Consider the following 21,972-nt stretch of genomic DNA (forward strand, 5'->3'; position numbering starts at 1 on the left):
GAAATAGTTCTTACTGAAATAGAACTGAAATAGTTCAGGATGGTATTTTTGTTGACACATTATAAACTATACAAGTATGGAGGGCCAAATACTACTTGCATCGGGGACTGCATCGTACAGTTCCAGAGTTGTTTTAAAACTGGGGTTTATCTCCCTGGTTTTGAATAGGTCAAACTACTGTATTGCCGCAGTACCTTTCAGCTGTGGCAGGGTTCTAAGTAGGTCAGCTGAACCACAACTTCTGACTCCCAGAAATCCCTGCTAATGGGATCATGTCAGAATTGCACATGGCCTCATTTCAAAGGCTGCAGCTGATCTTGTGGTCCATCTCTGTTTGAATGTACATACATTATATTAAATAAGCTACTGTTTTACTGAGGGGCATAGAGCATCAGCTGCTGCTGTGTCCACTTGTGTTGCTGTAATAAAAGCTTTGTGGGAGCTTGACCCAGAGAAATAATGTTCCTTTAAGAACAGCTTAAAACCTACCATCACTGTGCTGCTATTTTGCTGGTTTCTTGTATTATTAAGTCTCCATTAATCGACACCACCAGAAAGTGCATAGTGTCCTATTCTGAAAATTAAATATTAGATTTTCTCTTTACATAAGCAGTGATGATCTTTTCTAGTTACCTTGGTGTGTCCAAAACGATATTGGGTATGGTCAACATCTAAAGATGCCATCAGTTTTTCAGCAGCTTTTCTGCTATCCACAAACTTGTCCTCTGGGATCGCACCTGGATTCAGAATGCGGTACCTGTTAATAACAGATGAGCAATGAGTAAAATTGGCCTAATTCTCCTTTGGTTTTTCTTCCCTCTTCCCCCAAAACTTTAAGAAAAAAAAAAATAAAATCACCCAGGGTAATTTCCTACTTTGCATCTACACAGACACAAGGAAGAGCAGAATTCTGTCTTCCGTGTTCAGGCAAACTGAATGGAAAATAAACTTGGATGGAATAAAATACCTCAAATAAAAATAAGAAGACATGTTTTGCCTATTTTGAGTGATGGATTAGGATAGGAGACAGCATAGCTCTGCATTACCTTTGTTTGAAGTCAGCATAAAGCACCCTGTTTGGGAAACCCTTACGGCAAATGCGGATGCCTTCCAGGACACCATTACAGCGGAGCTGATGCAAGACAAGGAATGCATCCATTTCACCTGCAGGGGAAAACCAAGGCTAAATTAAATTGAGTTTCTCCATAGGGCTTCATCTTCACTTCCCTGAGGAAATAGGAAAATGTGAGACGTCATCTCCTGAAAGAGCAACATCATTGAATAAGGTGAACAGCACAGACAGTATTTAAGTACTATCTGGTGACTTAGAAGTAAGTAATAGAATGACAGAGTTAAATATACTAAAATTCTAAGACTGTTGTGTTTTCCATACCTGGAGTTTTTGATTCATTGGGGATAATGCATCGTACAAAGTGAGGGGCTGTAGATTTTAGGTTAGTCATCAGCTTATTTAAATTTTCCTAGAACAAACACATTAAAAACATGATTAGCTTTACCAGTTTAGTGGAATTCCAATCACTTATTTCTCTCTTTGGTTTGTTGCTTGTTAGGCTTACTAAGGTCATATTTCTAAAAAATCTCCAACTAAGTTGTAAGCTTGCCAAAATTATTACAGAGAAATATGTTCAAATAAACCTAAGTAACTTTATTATAGGATTCCACTCAGTTGTGGTAAAGTCTTAAGAAGACATATGTTTTACTTGGAAGCCCAGAAATGTCAAAAACAAGATGAGCAGCAAGCAAGATGTAGTATCATCCTGTGGAGCATTTCTGTAAAACCAGCTGCATTTTTGCCTCATTGCTTCCCCACTCATGATTGTGAAGAGTACCTCCAAACAAGATAAAGTGACGTGACGAGTGGGAGGTCACTGCATTCTTCTGTCTTAGGTTTACCTACATTAGAGCTTCCTCAATGTTACCCATAAGAAATGGTAAAAATGATAAATCACAGGCCCCATTTTTCCCCAGGCATGATCCTAGTGGCAGCTTCCACCAGGAGCACATGTCAATCGCAGTAGAAGTGGATAACTGAAGAAAAAAAAAGAGACTATCTGCCACTTTGTTCAACCATGACTGCTTTAACCCTAGGATCCAATTCCAAGCAGTAATAAGATAGGTACTAGCAAATTACTTGTAATCAGTTCCTGTTCCAAAGGAAGGCATGAAGCTGTAATCTACAAAATAGGTGATAAAAGTTGTTCTCAACATTTTGTGATACTTTCTCAAACAAAATAAAAAACCCACTTAATCTCCTGATTGCTCAAAGATGATGAAATGCAGCAGCTCCCGACACACAAAATATTAATAGCAGTGTATTCCCTTAGCCAAGATCAATAACCCAGTCTCCAAATCAAATTCCAGCATTTGAATTTCATTTTTTTCTTGCCCATTACAATCCTTAACATTCTTCTTCAAAGCATTGTCTTAACTGAAACCATCAGGTGAGGAGAGGTAAGCAAACCTTGTGCAACGATGACACCGTTTGAAAAGAAGCACCTTTCTTGCGTTTCTTTTCTCCACCCTGGTCACCTAAGGGGAACAAAGAAACATAAAACAATCTGTATCTCAGTAAGAGGTGCAGGCAGGATGTGGGAAACAGGCAGACCATTTTAATAGCGCTACTCCCTTTGACTGAAAGGCATAGATAATGACCTGATAGCTCTGATTGAGCACATCATGTGTGATACATCACAAATTTGCAGCTCTCTGTCCATATTTAGGATTTTTGTCAAAGACCACTGCAAGCTTTCTGGATTGCATTTGCATTTCAGATCTATACCGCATTCTTGTTATGCAGAAAGTCCATAAATATGAATAAGGCAGAAAAATAACTTTTAACAAAAGTCATTTGTAGTTAGTTGAAAGCTCCATAGGGTGAGATGATGCAGAAAAAGAAAAACTTAAATAAAAATAATGCTTACGGAAAAGGTATACTGTACATTGTACTGTATAGGCACTGATTCTCGCATGTCTGCTATGCAGACACTGACCTTGTGCAAGTAACATTTGTCTAGAATAGAGGGAAATAACTATTTGTAATTTTAGATATAGTAGCTTTGCATCCCCTGAATTTTGCTTAAAGCTTGGAAGTCAAAATCACTCAGATCCTCCCAAGGAATGCTGGATTCTGACAAGCCCTTTACAAAGTTTCACAAGTTTCAAACATGACCCAAAAATGTACAGCAGTTGCCGCAGCTTTCTAAACAGTGGACCATTAGACCATTCCCAGGAGGTCTGGCATTCCGTCACCTGTCAAAAATAGTCAACATAAATGGAGAAATGAAGAGTGCAACGTGCTTGATGGAATTATCCACAGCCTTTCCCCCTTCAGAAAGCGACACTGCTGAGACTGGAAAAGGCTAATCTGGGCAGGCTGTTCCTTTCTCCTGGCACCTAAGAAAAGCAAGGTTGTACTCTGACAGACAGGAATATCCACAGGCAAATAGGCAGTTAGTAATTTGCAAGGATTTGCTAGTGGCAGGATTTTTGTTATGTATGTTCAGGTCCATCTCATTCCATTATGAAGCCTTCAGCCTGCTTGCTTCCTCAGGAAGTGTCTTATGATTCATGACAACAACATCTACTGAAATGAGGTGAGTAAAAAACAGGCTATAAGTGATTGCAACTTCAGGACATAAGAGCTACATCTTTGTAATGAATGCCAGTTATTTACTTAAGAGCAATTTGCTGGATGTTTACTACTTGTCTTCTCACAAATAAAACAGTTCCGTGTAAAAGATAGAGATTAAATACATCCTCGGATGTATATTAGTCTTGTCAAACAAAAAACCAACAGCAAACAAAAGGAAGACATATTGCTAAAGTCTTCTACTTTGGCCAATATGAAATGGTGTTCCTGTACCTTCAGTATCTACTTGCCACTAATCCAACAAAATATTCCAAAACTCTTTCTTAAACTTGGTATTTCTTATTTACTTCAGGGTTGGTAGCAAGGAGGATTATAGCATGGGAAAGAAGAACTGTTCTTGTTCAGAGGCATTTTATGTACACAATTTTTTGTGTGACACTTGGCTGCATATCTGAACACTTGCATGCCTAAACTCCCACTGGAGTGTTCACAACACACAGATTTCCTTGCCAAAATTGCTCAGAGATATTACACATTCAAACTAGCTGACTTAATGGTCTCCTTGCTATTACTGGCAAACTCCTACAGATGCTGTGTGCATCTAACTAATTAGTCACTGCCTCATCTAACATTGGGACAATTGCATTTGAGAGAATTGCTTTGTTTCTGAAATTCATTCCCGAGCAGACATCCCAAAAACCAAAGAAAACCCATGTGAGCTGTTTCTGCTTACCGCTGTCAGCGCCAATGTAGCTTTCAAACAAGCTTGCCAGGAGTTTGTTGGATGATTTTTGGAAAATACCTACTACGGTTTCATTAAGTGGGTCTTTGTTCTTCTCAAGCCATCCAATGATGTTGTAGGGAACCTACAGCAAGGCATTGAAAACAAACCAGAGGTTGCAAATGTTCCTCGCCAGAGCAGCCAGGAGCTCTTTATGGTTTGGCTTGAAGCCAGTGACTCCTTGTGAAGTGCCATGCTTAGTGCAGTACCAGCTGCCCAGTTTTTTTATCGCTCCCCCTCCAGTTCTCTGCTTCCTAACACCCAAACCTCTCTTCCTAATAATTACCATCAGAATCCCATGCACATCTTCCAAACTATCTGGTCCCTACATTTCCCATGGACTCCATGTGGTTGTAGAGATACCACGTCATCGGTGGCCCAGAAACCCTACTAATAAGTGCTGATGTATAAACCACACAAATAATTATTTAACTTCAAAATAGCATGTTACACTGAAATAATTAGGGTTTTCTGACAGAAATATAATTATTAAAAATCTGACTCCAGGACTTTACCACAGCTCTATTTAGTGTGAAAATATGTTCCATTATGAGTAGCATAAGGGAATAGAAGTTCTAATTTTCTTTGCATAATACATTAACAACTACAATAAAGACCAAGATGGGCATTATTTCTTTTAATAAATAAAAAGTGAGCTTAATGCTCAATTATAATTTGAAATTAACAGCGTCAGGTAAATTCCAGCTCTGCTGTGCTGAGGCTTCATATCATCTGTAAAAAATGTCCTGTGCCTCTCTCGAATTCTTCCTGCCTATCTGGTCTGAAAACAAAGCTTTAAAACTGGGCAAGTTTTGGCTCAGGTTTCACAGCACTGAATTACATTGTTGTTCACCCCAGCATCAGCAGACCTGTTAATTAAACCCCCACAGCAGAGTTAACCCCTCTTCCTTTTGCTACTTTGACACAGTGGTCCTAGCATGAGTAAAAACTGATGTTAAATATTTTGTTTTGGTTTTTTTTTCTCTTTTAAAACCCTCCTGAAGTTAGGCAGAAATTTATCAGTTCATTTGTCCAGGAAATGAAGGTGAAGAGTCAGATGCTGTTGCTGCTGTTTAATCACTAGTCTTAATCTGACTATAGGAAAAATGAAAAGGGCAAGGCATATTTTCATCAGAAGCACTGCTAGCCTTCCTCAGTTTTTTTCATTCTATTTGTGCATCCAAGGACCAGATGTCCTGGAGTCTAGTGGCATCTAACTGTGCTGCAATACTTGTGCAGAGACAGTAGGTACCTGTTTTTACTCCTCACTGTTCCTTTCTTCCCCTCTTCATCCTTCCCACCCTCTCTTGTTGTGTGCTATGGCCAAAGCCCACCTGGAAGACCTCTAATACAAGGCAGCAGAGGAACTTACTGCACCAGCATAATGAAGGAGTTCAAAGTGAGCTTCATACTTCCTCTTCTTGTCGGGTCTGGGCTTCTGTAAATTAGGTGACTTGCCAAGATGGTTGTCATAGAGTTTAGATTTGAACGTCATATCTGTAGCTTTCGGGAACATGCATTCCTCTTCAAGGATAGACAGGATTCCCAATGGCTGTGGATTGAGGAATATCTTTGTTGGAAAATGTTTAGGCTGCCTGCTTTCAGTAGCTGTGCAGCTTGTAAGTTTTATCTGATGGAATTTTAAGCCTGCAAAATTTTTTCTCATCCTGAGGAGGAAGCTTTTGCCTATTCAGTATGTCAGCTGTGCCTTAGGAGACCTTATGATGGCTTCCAGAAAGGGTTTGATTTATCTTTCAGGCAATTGGACCAACTGCATTTTATCATTCTTGTTTCAGGAAAAGATGAACTAACCTCCTAGCGGTGGACAGATTTTTTATGAGGGACTACAATCATGCACAGATATCCTGGCCATGCAGAAGAAGGTGATTAAGTAGAACACCTAATAATCAGCCTTTCTACTCCAGCTCTTCCAAATGTCCTGATAGTGCAAAATGCAAAATTTCATGTTTCCTTTCAGATCAGCAGGGATAGATGCTGTGCCATAAAACATGGCAGAGAGATACAAAGGGAGATATGGCTAGGGACAGCTGTGCCCACCAGGACCACACTATACTCACAAAGGAGGGAAAAGGAAAGGCATATCCCATGCTGGGGAAGTGGTGAGAGGTTTCTACCCTTTCCAGGAAAGAAAGAGCACAAAGCATTTTGTACATCAACATGTAATGTGAGAAACAGGAGTCTCACAGGGAGAGGTACAGGGCATGAGACTGAAGCATGGCATTTACCCTGAAAAGCTGACAAGTTTGATGTTAAGTATATGTGGAACAAACTAAATGGAAGAACAGCAGGGACAGAGAAAGACAAAAGTGCAAATCGGGGAAGGTTATACAGCTGTACAAATTACCAGTTACAGCTTGTGGTTACAGTTCACTCTGTAATGCAGACTTACAGAGGTAAAACTGAGTAGCCACAAATACTGATTTTCCTTTGATTCTATACTGTGTGTAGCAAGGCAAGAAACTTGTTCTGCTGTTTATCCTACTCTTTTCACTGTGCCATGAAGACATATCCAAGGGAGCATCATGATTAAAACCAATTCAGTAAGTATTCCTTAGCACTGTACATACCTTCTCAATCAAATCAATGCAGGCCTGCAGGTCCATGCCAAAATCAATGAATACCCAGTCAATGCCTTCCTTCTTATACTCTTCTTGCTCCAGGACAAACATGTGATGATTGAAAAACTGCTGCAGTTTCTCATTAGTGTAATTGATGCACAATTGCTCAAAGCTGTTAAACTGCAGAAAGAGATAAAAAAAAAGAAGCATTTGCATTGCAGTTAACTGTGGAACAGCAAGAAGGAAACTGTTTACATCTAAAACATTCTAAAGAGTAACTGGTTGAGAAACTACTGAGCATAAGACCGAAGGCAAGGGAGGAGGGAGTTCAATATCAGACAGTCAGCAGCCCACATTTGTTCAGGTCTCTCAGGATGCACATGCTTTTCCTTCAGCAGCATGCCACACCAGTCTGTAAAGCAGAGCAACGCATTTTTTGCTCTGCATGTATGGAGAGCAACATGTAGCAGCAACAGCAGTAAGCACTTATCTTCAGGAATGGATTCCAAGAAACAAGAGCTGTGACATGCCTTTCTCACATACACTCCTGTACAGCAATGATAGAACAACAGAACAACCCAGATTGGAAGGAAACCCTGTGCTATGGCCTGTTGAAAACCTCCAGTGACAGGGGTTCTACCAAGCCCTGGGGAGGCTGTTTCAGTGCATGATTGTTCCCAGTGTAAAAACTTTCTTTCTTACGTTGATATGAAGATATATCTTATATTGAAATACAAAGAGGAAGGAATATCAAACCCTATAAAAGATGCTTTCTCTAAAAAAGAAAGAATGGGAACAATACATTCTCCTAAAAACAACTCAAAGCATGTGAGATGTTGTCCCCAGGAACTATTGGTGAGTCCAGCTGTGCTAAATGCTGAGTGGTTTTTACATTTGTTCATAAAAAAACCCGTATAAAATCATATACACTATATACTTTATGGCTTTCTCAGCACTTTGCCTCCTGTTCATTTAGAAAAAGGAATACCCACCCAAGAGCTATCGTTTGACATCTTTTATGTCCTTCCACCAAGACCTCACACATTAATACTCACATCAAAGATTTCAAAGCCAGCAATATCCAGGACTCCAATGAAGAACTGTCTTGGCAGCTTAGTGTCCAAGGTCTTGTTGATACGGACCACCAGCCATTTGAACATTCGATCATACACTGCCTTAGATAAGGCACCAACAGCATACAAAACCTAAAATACATGTTTTAAAATACCACTGTGTGAGACAAAATCCACTGTGGAAAACAAGGATTTCAGTGCAGTAGCCTGTTTCCACATCTGCTTACAGTTTAAATGAAATTTCACAATGGTTCTTATAATCACCAGGGCATGCTTAATACAACACGCAGCTTCTCCTATTACATCTGCTGAATTTTTTTCAAATTATTGCTATGTATATATGTGTGTATACTAACGTACATAAAGTGCTCTTAAAGCACCTCTTTGGAATAAGCTGGACAGCAAGTTGCAAATTATTTATTCACTTATACTTCTGGAAGTTAGCTATCAGAAAGCTCACATGCCAGATGCCAGCCATGATGTCCAGAGCTACTGCCAGAATAGGGGGTGAGGTCTGTGCTCAGGTTGATCACTGCCATTTGCTTCTAATTTTTGAGGGATGCAACAGCGTGAGCAATAGGAAAGGAGTGTCTAAAGTCTCTTCTTTAGCCTATGTACAACTACATCATTAGGACAGACCTCTCTGAAGCAGTTTTATAGTTTCTCAGCCTCCCTTCAAACAACAACTTTTACTGTAAACAAAATGCTGCAGTATCTTCTACAGCTGCAGCAGTGCTAACCAAGGACTTTTTTCGCCTCCCTAAATTAAGAGATACCTTTAAGTGGATATTACCTTTAGCTGATTGAGGTCACACAGAGCTTAAAATTACATTAATAATGAATGAGTGATGAGTGAATAAATAATCCATGTCTCAACTCTTCCAGGTAACTATTCGCATCCAGAATTAGATATAAATACCCATGTGGTTTTACTGCACCTGGTTTCCTAGAGTGGCTGCTACTTACACATCAGAAAAACAATCCTATCAAAGGCAGTGCTGGCCACTATTCCTTTATCAGTCTCTTTACCAGTTTCCCTCACTTTCATTGTCTATTCCATCAAGTTTGGGGATATAAAATGAGAACAGGTACTAGAGGCTCATGTTAATATTTCTAGCAGTTTTCTGTCTCTGTAAGATCTAGCAGATGAATTCTGAAGGCTTGCAGGGCAGGTTTCCAAGTATTCTGAAAGCTTCACCTTACCTGTTCAACACTTTGACCTTTGGTCACATACTCATTGCCAACTTTCACTCTAGGGTGCAACAAACCCTTAATCAAATCTGAGGAGTTGATTCCCATCAGGTAGGCAGCTTTGTCAGCACCTGGTCAAGAAAAACAAGGTTTCAACTGGCTTTAAACTTCTACATGGAAACATGCCTAGCCAAAAAAAAATAAAATGGAGTACATTCACTTCCAAAGAGAAATTGGATAAAGACTTTGGTCTTTTAATGGTTTGTGTTAGGTGTGCCTGTACTCTCCATTGTGGTAGAGAAGATCATCTAACTATACCCCAATTGCTGCAAGAATCACACTTAAGGAACTCTTAACTTTTAGGGAAGAGAACACATCTCCACACTGACTGTAGATAGTTTCATGTGCAAGAGAAAGTAAAGAAGCAAGACCTGCAGACAGAAAAGAGAAAGCTAAGGCAGCAACATTTTACTGCCATTTTGTGCAAGTGGTCTCAAAAAGGGAATTTGATCCTGCTGGTCTGACTGTGCATGTTCATCTTCTGCTGAGTAAGGTGACCCACCACTCACCAAGCCTGCTACAAATAAAGCAGGAGCACTCTTGATTGAGCGGGAGCTACAATGTGCAAGAACAAAGCAAACAGGCTGCTGCTGCCTCAGCACACTGCCTGATACATGCCAGAGTGTTGAAGGTGAGGAGAAATTTTAGGTGTTATTCTTACTTTCAGTGCCATCAGCCTCTGCCTGCTCTTCTCTGGGTCTTTGTTTGAATTTCATATTCCCAAAGTGCATGATGGCACCCGTGAGCTTGTAGGAACCAGACTTCTCATCGGGCACAAATCCCAAGATGTCCATGGCTTGCTGTGAAAAGGAAACACAGGTATTTTTTCACTTCCCTACTCAAAAGCAATGGTGTTTTGCAGCCCCACAATCTACCTTTGCTGGCAGATATTACTATTTTGCTGAAGAATGTTATCTCCCAAAGCAGCCCCAGGAACACCCTGAAGACCCAGCAGTGGCTGGGAGCGAGGGAACAGTTCCCTTTATCCAGCATTTTATAAATTAAAATTAAAAGAACATTGTGCAAATGGGCACATGGAGTAAGGCCAGATTCAAAAGCATAATAGTCTACCAGTCTTATGACCCCACAATCTGAATAAAATTAAGACCCATTTCTGCTTTCTCTTTAGTAGTTCCAGTGACAGAAGTTAGGCTCCTCCCAGAGATTTTCCTCCCCACATGCACCTGATCTACAGAACCCAAAGTCAAATCCATGCAGTCTTACATCTGTTGCCAACAATTCTTCTCCATCATCCAAGTTGTCCACTGTTACTACTCCTTGGGAGCAAAAGTGGTAGTCATATGGGTTGGTAGATATCAGTAGCATATCTGTAAAAGAACTGCCAAGGTCAAAACTGCCATCCATTCAGGTTAACTTCAATGATGGAGATCAAAAAATCAACAGGAATATGCATTTTGCTCTGCACAACTGGGCTGTTTGGTTGGGTTTTTTTTCAACAACTGCAGGGCAGCAACCAACTCTCTTATTCTACTGTTTTAGTCTGAAGATGATAATTTAGAGAAAATGTGAATAAAAAGAGTATGGGAATACTGCATACACATCTATTAAGCATGTATTGTAGTACATTGAGTTTGTAATTTCCTGCATAGCCCTACTTTCTGCCTTGTGTTCCTGTAGGGGTAAAAATATCATCTAAGTAGACAGAAGTATGAACCAAGACAAGAAGGATGTGCATAGTTTCCCCTTTTTTATAACAGACTCACAAAATAGTGACTTCCATCACTCTTTGCAGAAGACACTTGCCTTTTGATAAACAAAAGTCTAAATACAGCTTGCTCTCTCTCTCCCCTTTCCTTTGCCTTCACATCAAAACCCACAAATGCAGATTTATTTTCTAGAAAGCTAGCTGGCTTCAAAACTACAGGCAGAGACCTGCTTCCTTAAATCAACAGAAAGTTTCTCCCACGTGCAGCAGACCGAGGTTTGCTATAGATTTCAATCTTTTGTATACATGCACACGTGTGTACTACATGTCCAAATATGCATGTATGCATGTAAATATGTCTATCAATATATGTTTATATAAAATCTTATTGTCTATAAGCCTATCTCACTTTGCTATGTAGTCACTATGTTATATATTCATTTACCTACATTTATACTTGTCTATACTTATTGGTATTTATAGTTATCCATATTTAGATATGTATATGTTTATATACAAGCACATACATTTCTTGTCTACAAAACAGAAGTCCCTATTGGTTTCAGCCTCTTCAAGAGCCTGCAGACTTGCTCATGCTGGCCAGAAAGGTGTGTGCTGTTGTAGAGTATACAGACAGTTTATGAGAAAGAGCATATTTTCCCAGCACGGGGATTCTCACAGGAATCTCAGAGCACAGCTTCCTTGAAATCTTTCCCGTAATGTAATTGTCATTAGTTAGGCTACATAAAGCTAAGAGTGTTAGGGACTTGACTAAGCACTGTCAGGATAATAAGACTTCAAAAGAGATCATGGTTGCTATAGCCTAGTGGGAGTTTAGAAGAGCAATAAAGTGACTCCACAATGTGTTTCATAAAATGTGTTCCTTCAGAGCACAAATTGAAGTCAGCAAACCACATCACTTAAATAACTAGGGAAGATTTTATTCAAAGCATTAGGAGACGGCAGCAGAGACCTCAGCTTCTCTCTGCCCTTCTGCAGTGGGTCTGTGGGACCACATTTAGCCAGGGGAATCTTGAAAGGGGTAATCACCACATAATCAGCAGCAAGCAGCTTTGAACATTCTCTCCTGCTACACAGCATGCTGGGATGCCAGTTTTGTCGCTTGGGGCAGAAAGAGGAAACTAACTTTTCTTCACAGACCTATAAGCAGATCTTCTCATATGTGAAAATCTGGATAATTAAAGTTTTATCACCACGAATGCTTTTGGACGCATAGCATTTTCCAGATGTTTTGAGACCTTGGATTACAGAAATTCAGTGTGACACTTTTTGCCTTTATACTGCTATGTTTTAAAAGTCTTAAACTTTAGAAAAATGGTCTCTGTTGCTGCCACTGGAACAGTATCTCTAAAAGATTGTATTTGACAGTGGAAGTTCAGTTTCATCAAGTAGAAGTGTAAGGGCCTTTCTGCACATGAGTTTACCCCAACTCCTCCTTAGCCACTGTCCATTCAGTTGAAGGTTGGTTATTAAAGGCCTTGGATCCACATAACACTCACCTAGTAGCTCCGGTTTCTTTCCTGACAGGATTTGATAGAAGATGTGATAGTCTCTTTCGCCAGGTTGCTGGAAAATCACTCGGGACTTCTCCAATAGATCTAGTTGCACAAAGGAAAATTCAGTGAGAAAGGCTCTCAGAGCTTTCAGATGAGCAACTGTATTTTTAAAAAGGAGAGAGTTTTCTGCTTACAAATCTCAATATCAGCAGATGACAGCTTGCCTGTAGTTCCAAAATGGATTCGGATAAATTTACCCTAATTCACAAGAAGAATATTCTAATTAGTGCATATAATATACACAAAGGGAAACAAAGGATGCTGCTTGACGGCCCAAAGAATCAATTCATGCCAACTCCTTGGATTTGCACAGACGGATTTTCAATGAGAAATATCCAGCAACGATACTGTTCTTCTCCAAGTCTAATTCTGTACATATAGCCATGTAATCTGCTTGTGGAGAAAGGATAACAGTATACTTATCTGCCAGGCTAAGATACAGGAAAGCACACTGCTTCCAGTTGCATGATGCAGGTTTACTGTAACACAGGACTCAGAGCAATAAGCCTGGACTTAAGGGACACAAGCTCCTTTCTTTGGCTTCTCCTCATTTGGAGTCCTAAATTATACGCAGCTACTTATGTCAGAAGGGTGGTGTGATTTTACATGGCTTTGCCCATTAAATTTGCATATTAATGCATCCCAATTCATAAAAAATTAGTAGTTTTCATTTAGTTTCTCATATTCAAACACATAAACTTTTTAAAATAATTAATTTCTGTTCCAACTGACAAGCTCCTTATACAGTTGTGTAGCTTTCCACAGATGCTTACAACCACACCTTCCAATTTAATTTTTAGCTAGGTTTGTTAGGGAAGCATGGGCTCCAAACTCAGGCTGTCATCCTCATGCCATTCTTTTTGGAGTTCTGAGCCAACGTCAACCAAACGTAGCAGAGGCAGAGCTCCCAAACTATTGCTGTACTGCAAGCCTAATGGAAAGGAGGAGAGGCCCAAGGTCATGTCAGCAGTGAGGGACAAGCAGTGGGAGCTTACTGAGCCAAAAAGGTAGATGTTATGAATCAAAAGTAGGAGTACTGCTGCATGTGTGGGTCTGCAGAGAGGGATAATGTCAAATGGAGCAGGGACTGTGGTGTATTTCTGATACTTAGTGACGAAGTAGTGTTATTATAGGAAGGGGGAGTGATTTAGGCTAGAAGAAAATATGGTAGGAAAATAAGGCTATGTAGCAGAGGCAGTCCTAGAGAAGATATGCCCTTCCTGTTCAGAGGGCTTCCTAAAACTTGGCTTTGCTTGTCTCCTGTTAATTTTAAACAATTTAAACATTTTAAAAAATTATTCAGGGTGGATCTTTCTTTGTTCCTTTTTATTTTTCAATCCTTTCAGTAGGTTTGGTTTTAGGTGTTGGGGTTTTTTTCGTGTTTGGTTTTTTGTTTGGGTTTTTTTGGGTTTTTTTTGTTGTTGCTTGTTTGTTTGTTTTTGTTTTTGTTAGATTCTACTTAGTCATTCTCTGTGTGGAAATCCAATCATATTACTGGGTAAAATGTGAAGCAATTTATGAAGGGCTTATGACAGAGATATTATTAACTGGCCATTGTTGAATTAGACATCACTGCATTATGTTACAGACTTACAAAACGCGAGGAATTGTCGTTTCTCAGGGTTTTGGCATTTCCAAAAGCTTCTAGGGCTGGGTTTGCTTGAATGATTTGATCCTCCAAGGTTCCCTAGGAATCAAGATTGAAATACTATTGAGAAACCTACAGGCCACAGAGTCAGCTGTCAACTATACCTCAGCCATGCATTCACTTACAGAGTGGAGCCTCTACAGCAAAGTGATTTATTTAGCTTCACCCCAGGGGTGGCACAGTGCGAATGGCATAACAGCAAGGTCATCAGGCAATTACAAGTGCTTAAAAAGCCTCAAACATTCTGCTGCTCCCTACTGTTTTGCTTTGTAGTTTTCACATCTTGTGCCATCTGCATGCAAAAGAAGTCAGTGTATCTTCCCATGTACTGTGGAGCAAGTGGGGACATTGGCGTCAATGTGTGTAGGAGAGGGGCTGTTGAAGACAGTGACAAGCCTAGAATGCATTAGATTTGAAAGCACTCAGAGCTTGTAGTATTTGGGATTTGGGGGGATGAGAAAAGCTTTAACTGTCACTGGCACAGACTTCAGTTTGCTGAAGCGAATGACTTTGTCTGCCTGGGCTCCGGGGATGCTTCACTGGGGGAACCACACAGAGTGAAATGCTGAGGTTTGTGACACATCTGACAGAGCCCAGTACCATTTTGGCATGGAAAAGGTAAAATAGCAAGGCTGATGACTTACCCCGGTTTTGGTAGAGGGTTGCTGACAAAGCAGAAACACAATGGAGAGGAAAAAAAAAGAGAGAATGTAAATATTATTATGAAGAACAATACAAAAGATAAAGATTAGCAAGGTTAGCTGTCTTGTGAGCACCAACACACCAGCAGTAGTTTTTGAAGCCTTCAAAAATCATGTGTGGCGGTTACTTTGTATTAACCATACATCACAAAGGTGCAAATAACAGATATTGAAGCTGGAAGATGTTCCATGTAGTTTATCAGCCCAGATTGCATTTTATTTTCATTACCATCACCCTTTTTTTCCCCCAAATAATCCAAAATTTAAAGTGCAGCATGATCTCATTGCCTAAAACTTGTCTGTTTGAATTTACACCCTTTTATTCTTGCCATCTGGCAGCAGCCTCCTTTCCCTGTCCAGTTAGTTGGTGTTTTGGTTCATTGGTTCCTTCATCTCCAGAGCGAAACCACCATGAGCACCAACCATGTTTGCATGCAGAAAGCTGGCTCTGGATCACTCAGTCATTTGTCAAGAAAGCCTTGCAGGCCTCAGATGAATGTGGATTAGACTTTGGTGGTGTGAATTATGTGTATAGACTCAAAGCCTGGCTGAAGTTTTGGTCTTACAAATACAGGTCATAAAAGTCAGTTAATTCACCATGCAAGAGCACTGAGCCTTCAAGTGCAAAGAAGCTCATAGCAACACAAGATGAAAAGTAGCATGAATACAGTATTCACTGTAACCTTAGAGAGCACTTATAAGAAAAACAGCACTTATCCAAACAGAGATACAGAAAAGCTGATTGAAAAAAAAAATCTTTTGTCAAAACATTCCTATTTTTTGGTGAATAAAGAAAAGCTTTCACCACAACAGACATTTTGTTGAGAAGTTATAATTCTAGTCTTTTTGAAGACTATTTTCCTTATGAAAAAAAAAATTTCTTAATCTTTACAGTCTCCCCATCTTCTGACCAGCTTTAAACACAATCAGAAGCAAATTTAGCACACACAAAACCTAAAACTCCTGGAAAAAAGAGCACCAGCAACAAGCAACTGTCCAGAAACAGGAGAGTGTTTTCTGCTCCATCTAGAGTGTGGTAAGTTCATCTGTGCATTGCCTCTCTACCTTCAGAACGGCATGCTGTCAGTACTGCAACTTGTGAGGTTAGTTGTACACAACAAGGCAACCTTGGGAGCCTGAAATAAGACAGCCACTGGCAGACTTACGTTCTTTTTACCAGTTTCACCCAGGGCTGCCACTGTGGCAAAGTACTGGATGACACGTTTCGTGTTGACAGTCTTGCCAGCACCAGATTCTCCGCTAGAAGGAGGAAGTCAACATAGGCATTGCTCAAACAGCTGTAACTCATCCTTTCAACCCCTTTCCAGCCAGCTCCTCCCCTCAAGGCTATTCTCAGAATCACTGACTCTGACCTCTGCAGCCTGTTGTTTGGCCATTTCCATGGAAATCACATCAAATTGACTGAATGAAGAGGTGAATTCCTATGATAGCAGTGGCTCACTCTTCACGTGACTGGGCTCAGAAGTCCAGTCCAAACCTGCTGAGATTTCTTTAAGCCTTGAAGTTTTATTGCAAACTTCCAGACTGAGTATCTGAGGTAGACCTATATACAGCTAATGAGTTAGAAAAAGTACAGCAAATCTGCAATAATTTGCCAGCATTACCCAGGAACACATATGACTGTGTAGAGACACCCTCAAGTCTCCATCTTTCATGCTTGCCAGTAAATGGCACACCTCTTCTCTCTACCTTGGTCACTTCCCTCTCTTTCGATGCATCTACATAACATTCTTAAATATAATTTGCAGCAAGAGCAACCACACTGAAAAGAAGAGGGCAGCTGAAGAGGGTTCTGAAGAGGGCAGCTGCAGCAGGGCTAACCCTGGAAGAAGCTTCTCTAACTGCCTACTGAGTTGTCATGGTTTCTTGGAACGAACACTGGATGGGGATCAGAAATGGGCCAACCTCCACCAAACCCTTAGTTTCTCATGGAGCTCAAGTTAACCATCAGATGGCCAAATTGCCAGTTACTCGACTTGAATCAAGTTCCAGGTGATTTAGCTGAGATTTCAGGAGTCAACTTGTATTTTACTTCAGGTTTCTTTTTCTTCAGAGTTTCTCACAGCAACAGAGTCTCGTATCAGTCAAAAAAGAAACACTTACGTGATCAGCATAGACTGATTCTCCCGATCTGTGGAGGAGGAAAAAAAGGAGACAAACTTAATAGGGTGTGCAAATTGCTTATTATAATTGTAAATGAGTACGAACTACTCCAGAATCAGTCCTTCAAGGACAGTAGAGAATCATATGAAGCAGAGACAGAAAGATAAAAACTAGTATCACCTCGAATGACCTCCTTCAGTGAAAGCCCTGCCCTTAATACTTCTCTTGAATTTTGTTCAAATCAGTATTAAAGACCTGTGAGTCATATACATTCTCCTATGTCTGGGAAACTATAATAAAGAAAGTAATTTCCTGTTACCAAAATGTTTCTTCTCTTACTCCTGGGTGTGTCTTTGCTCACATCTGACCCTTCTGCTCCTTAAATACCAGACCAACAAAGTAATTTTGCTGGTTTTTCACAGGCCACTCCTTACAATGCTGGAATGAAGCAAGCTATTGTCCAGGCCTAATGGCCTGATCAGAAACAAGCATTTATTAGAACACTTTGCAACGTTAATATATTATTAATTAAGTTCAGCAAATGCTAAATCATGGCAGTTTCCCAAGTCACTGCACCTCAATTCCTCTTTTCTTTTTAAAATCCCAGTCATCATGGCAGGCTACATATTGGATAGTCTTATCTGATAAAAGGGCTTTTCTTTGCAGGCACACACACATCCCCTCTGCCCAGCACTTTCTGTCCCCTCACAGCTGAGGCACTTTCCATTTTATTAAAACCAGGTAACAGCAGAATGTGTTCCAGTCAAGCCTCTTCGGGATTTACGCTGTCGCCTCGAAGGACCTGGTGTTAACACACTGCTGCTGCCCCCTGCTGATAAACTCTTTTTTTCCCAGTAACTTGAGGGTCAGGGTGAGAAAATTCCGCAGGGAAATCGGAGGTTCAGTGCCACAGAACTGATGCCCAGAGCCACAGCACATGGTGTGACAATGAGCCGTGGCAAGTACTGTGCAAGTGAGTGCACAGCACTCTCGTTAGCTGGCTTTCACTAACCTTGGAATGAATACATCTTATCAGTGTTAGAATACAGAGCCTAAATTGACAGTAAGTGTATTTTTGAGGTTGGGAAAACACAGACATTTGGGACATGGGCGCCTTTCTGTTACAACTGCTTCTGGATATGGATTCACCCAGATTAGACAGCTAAATTTGTGCACCTTACAGATAAATCCATGTATGGAGCTTACTGTTACCAGAAGTACCACTGTAAAAGGCAGGGGGGTTTAAGAAAAATAATATATATATATATAGAGAGAGAGAGAGAGAGAGAGAGAGACAAACGAAACAAGAATCAGCCGACTGCCAAGCCCTGTTGCTTGTAGAGTATTTTCACACTTGTTACACGCTGCAAAAGCTCTCACAAACTTCCATCCGGTACAACCCATCAGCTAATTAAAGCAAAACCCAGTGTGAGAGCAAACAGTGCCACTTACTCCGCAGCATGTCGTGGTACGCGTTATCAGCGATGGAGAAGATGTGGGGAGGAGCCTCTGAGCGCCTCTTCCCTTTGTATGCAGCAACAACCTCCGACTTGTAGACAGGCAACCACTTGTAGGGATTTATAGTCACGCAGAATAAACCAGAATAGGTCTAGAGAGGAACACAAAATAAGAGTAGAAAAAAAAACCCTTTCAGTGAATAAGTAAAAAGTCATAGTTAACCAAGTAGGACCTGGTGTTGCCAGCTTCTGATTTGGGTTTGGATTTCAGCCTTCGATTTGAATTTCTGAAGATACCGGTCTGCTAATTGACTTTCTAGTGGCAATCGATACCAAAACTACAGATATGGAAGTTTTCAAAAGGGCAAAAGTGGTTTTGGGATGTCAACCGGAAACAGAAACATCCCTTTCAGTAAAACAAAGGAGCAGCAAATAGACCTACATCTGATTTTCTGTCTTACTGCCCCACAAGATTTGTTTCCTCTTGAAAATGGGCATTGTGATGGAAAGTTACAGTTTTCCCATTTGAAATCTATTCTTAGGAGGAGAAAAAAGCCTCCCATTATTATTTTCACGTGAGAACCTTCGGACAATTTCTGGTGGACGTTCAAAGAGAAAACAACTTCGTAGGGTTATACTCCAAAGATGTGGAGCCTTTTTCAGCTTTCGGAGAAACACAGTTGGTAAAAATTTATCTTTATAGATGTTCTTTGGACTATTGACAGTCCAAGTTCACTGGGCCCTGGATATTCTGAGGAAAAATGAGCTTCCAGTTGTAACCTCAGGGAATTGGTGTCAGCAGGTACTTAGTCCAGCTTGAGGCAAAAATCTTCAAAGAAACCCAGTTGTTAAATGGGCACAATCACTATGTGCCCATAGATAAATTAGCTCAGTTAAATTCTAAAAGTTTCAGGTGAAATCTAGGTCTTTTCCTCTAAAAATAGCATTAGGCCTTGGCATGAGTCCTCAGTCCTGTTTTCTACAAGAAAAACAATAAACTCCAACCAGAAAATGGATTAAAGCAAGATGCCAAATTTAACTTTCTACCTATAGTGATCTACAAACAAAGCTGTGCTTTAGGCCATACATGTCCGTAAAGGGATTATTAGAGAAATGCAGAAAGTGTTTGACAATCAGAATTTAAATGGGAAAAAGTTGGATTTACTCTTCTGATGAACACCAAAAGTCAGAGCAGAGATTGGCTGGAAAATCAATAGATTCCTCTGACTGATTTCCAACACAATTCAATGCAGCAAGCTGAGAGAAAAATTCTGGCCCTTTAAAATTAGATTCTACTGAAGCTTGTTCTGGTGCTGACAGAAATTATGTTAATCATGTCATGGGAAAGATACAGAACAAAGGGAGAGATCAGAACAAAACAAGACAGATGTTAGCACTGAAAATGAAGGGCATATAACTACTAAACTAAGATAGAAAGGCTCATACTTTAAAGAAGTTATGTTTGTAAAGAACTCTAAGCTTGAGGCAGTTTCTTAGCAAAGAAATCCCCATGGCTGGTGTTGACATAGATTAGTATGAGAAGATGAAAAATAAACTGGGTCTCCCCAATGCCTTGATAGAAGAAAATATGTCCCACACCACACCTCTCCTAGGCAAGCAAGCAAAACCGAGGAGCTATGCACCATCTTATTAATTTGATTTTGTCTGTATTCAGACACGTGCCAGCTCTGAGCAACTTCTTTCTTGAAAAGATGAGCAAGACCCTCAGTTCTGTGACTTATCAAAGTCGTAAAACGAATATGAAGAACACAACACGTTCAAACATGAAGTCTGGACTTGAAATGCAGGCGGCTAAATACACCCTGTGTTGGCCCTTACGTAGATCATCCAGTTGCTGTAGCGCTTTCTCAGATTGTACAGCACAGACGCCTCGTTCAGGTGGGTCAGCATAGACATGTCCTCGATCATGTCGAATTTGGGAGGGTTCATTGTCTGCACGTCATCTTCTTTTATAGTCATGGTCTGCAAAGACAAATAAGTACAGAAACACTGGAAAACACTGGGATTTTCTGTTGCTTCACACACCTTATAGGAGAAAATATATATTTCCCCCTGTAGAGGGAAGTTCTTCAGCTCAGTCCATACATAATATCATTTGTTTACACAGATATCAGAAGCATGGGGGAAGGCTGAGATGGCAAAAGTAAGAAACATGATGGAATGGCTGCAAAAGGAGCCATAAAATTTGGCTACAGCCTGGGTTTTACCTGTGGGGACCAAACCAGAACTGGCTGGTAGCAAACCTCCAGGCACAGACTGCCCATGGCTGTGTGGTGGCTGATGATCGACTACCCATCACTGTATCACTGTTTTTCCCTTGATGGTTTTCTGAGTGTTATCTTATCCTGATGTGGTACCACTTACTGGGGCTTCCCTTTCACAGCCCATTTCATGAAACAGGCAACTGAGCTTAAACTAAGACAGGGAAATTCTGGAACTTGCAGCTCTGGCCTTGTTAGTCACAGATCAGACAAAACCAGTTTTGTACCCTTCCATCCGCTGTCTGCACAGTCACTTTGCCTTCACTGCTTTCTGTGATTTCAGCTTCAACGTAAGCTTTCTTTTCATCAGGAACCCAACATTTCTTCTTCCCTGTGAAATTGTGGAGATTGAGGGTTTACAGGCTTGCATCAAACAGTAACATTATCCCTACCTAAGTGAGATTTCTGGGCTACTTTTTCTGCACAAGTGACACAAAACCTCTGGGATTGCAACAGATTGGCAGTGCTGGGAAACTGCCTGATGAAACAAAAGGAGTAGGGCTCCCAAATGTTGTCTCCCTTTGAAACTACGGCTCAGCTTCCTCTAGATCCTTCCAACACAAGGTGTCAAAATATTTCACTAATGCTGGCTAAGCCTCAGCCTCCACGGGAAATCCATAATCATTATCACCAGTGTGCAGATGGAGAAACTGAGATCTAAGCCCAAATTAAGGCGTAAGATAAAAAGTCACACAGAGAATTTCAAATTGCGCAAGGAATTCAACCCACATTATTTGCCTGCCAGCCATCAGATTTAACCTTATTCCTTCATATTTTTTTCTGAGGTTTGTGCTGAAAACCAGCAACATTAATAACCTACATTGAGTTATGTATGTGCCTTTTTAGAGTTTGGAGTAGCTGCACTAGACTTTAGGTCTTTAGTTACAGCAACTGTTGGGAATAGTGAAAGGCTAAAGTTATTGGCATATTTACACTTACTACTAAACTTCAGGGCTCATATAAACCTATTTCATGAAAAATAAATTATGAGAAATTAAAAGCTATCATCACATTGTCATACAGCCTGTAAATCAAACGAGACATCTAGTCAGGCCACACAATCTCTCATTACTGAAACATCAATGTCTGTTGTTTTTCTCTCAAAATGACAGAGATGATTCCCCTTTTAGCAGAGCAGTATTGATACACCTTGCTTCTAAATCTAAATAATTACTCACTTACCACAGATTATTTTTATTTTGTACTATCTGTAGTTTTTTAAT

The 21,972-nt window shown here is 40.3% G+C and overlaps 1 protein-coding gene across 2 annotated transcripts in view; it reads right to left on the bottom strand.

The window, feature by feature from the left end:
- Positions 1 to 21,972, bottom strand: part of MYH15 (myosin heavy chain 15) — a 45,466-nt gene that overhangs the window by 23,175 nt on the left and 319 nt on the right. Inside the window, exons 2-21 of one of the 2 annotated variants that reach the window (XM_017807984.1) lie at positions 20,977 to 21,080; positions 20,307 to 20,450; positions 18,463 to 18,619; positions 17,011 to 17,038; positions 16,053 to 16,146; positions 14,830 to 14,850; positions 14,132 to 14,224; positions 12,672 to 12,735; positions 12,481 to 12,579; positions 10,519 to 10,622; positions 9,956 to 10,094; positions 9,247 to 9,365; positions 8,026 to 8,175; positions 6,980 to 7,150; positions 5,764 to 5,943; positions 4,344 to 4,476; positions 2,483 to 2,550; positions 1,394 to 1,481; positions 1,047 to 1,164; positions 634 to 757 (exon numbers count right to left, since the gene is read on the bottom strand). In XM_017807984.1, coding sequence (XP_017663473.1) covers positions 634 to 757; positions 1,047 to 1,164; positions 1,394 to 1,481; positions 2,483 to 2,550; positions 4,344 to 4,476; positions 5,764 to 5,943; positions 6,980 to 7,150; positions 8,026 to 8,175; positions 9,247 to 9,365; positions 9,956 to 10,094; positions 10,519 to 10,622; positions 12,481 to 12,579; positions 12,672 to 12,735; positions 14,132 to 14,224; positions 14,830 to 14,850; positions 16,053 to 16,146; positions 17,011 to 17,038; positions 18,463 to 18,619; positions 20,307 to 20,450; positions 20,977 to 21,080 — 2,198 coding nt within the window. The remainder of the gene's footprint in view (positions 1 to 633; positions 758 to 1,046; positions 1,165 to 1,393; positions 1,482 to 2,482; positions 2,551 to 4,343; positions 4,477 to 5,763; positions 5,944 to 6,979; positions 7,151 to 8,025; positions 8,176 to 9,246; positions 9,366 to 9,955; positions 10,095 to 10,518; positions 10,623 to 12,480; positions 12,580 to 12,671; positions 12,736 to 14,131; positions 14,225 to 14,829; positions 14,851 to 16,052; positions 16,147 to 17,010; positions 17,039 to 18,462; positions 18,620 to 20,306; positions 20,451 to 20,976; positions 21,081 to 21,972) is intronic. The other variant, XM_017807985.1, reaches the window with a different exon arrangement.

Source organism: Lepidothrix coronata, unplaced genomic scaffold (assembly GCF_001604755.1).
Source record: "Lepidothrix coronata isolate B3197 unplaced genomic scaffold, Lepidothrix_coronata-1.0 Scaffold21, whole genome shotgun sequence".
In the NCBI taxonomy this organism is placed as follows: Eukaryota; Metazoa; Chordata; class Aves; order Passeriformes; family Pipridae; genus Lepidothrix; species Lepidothrix coronata.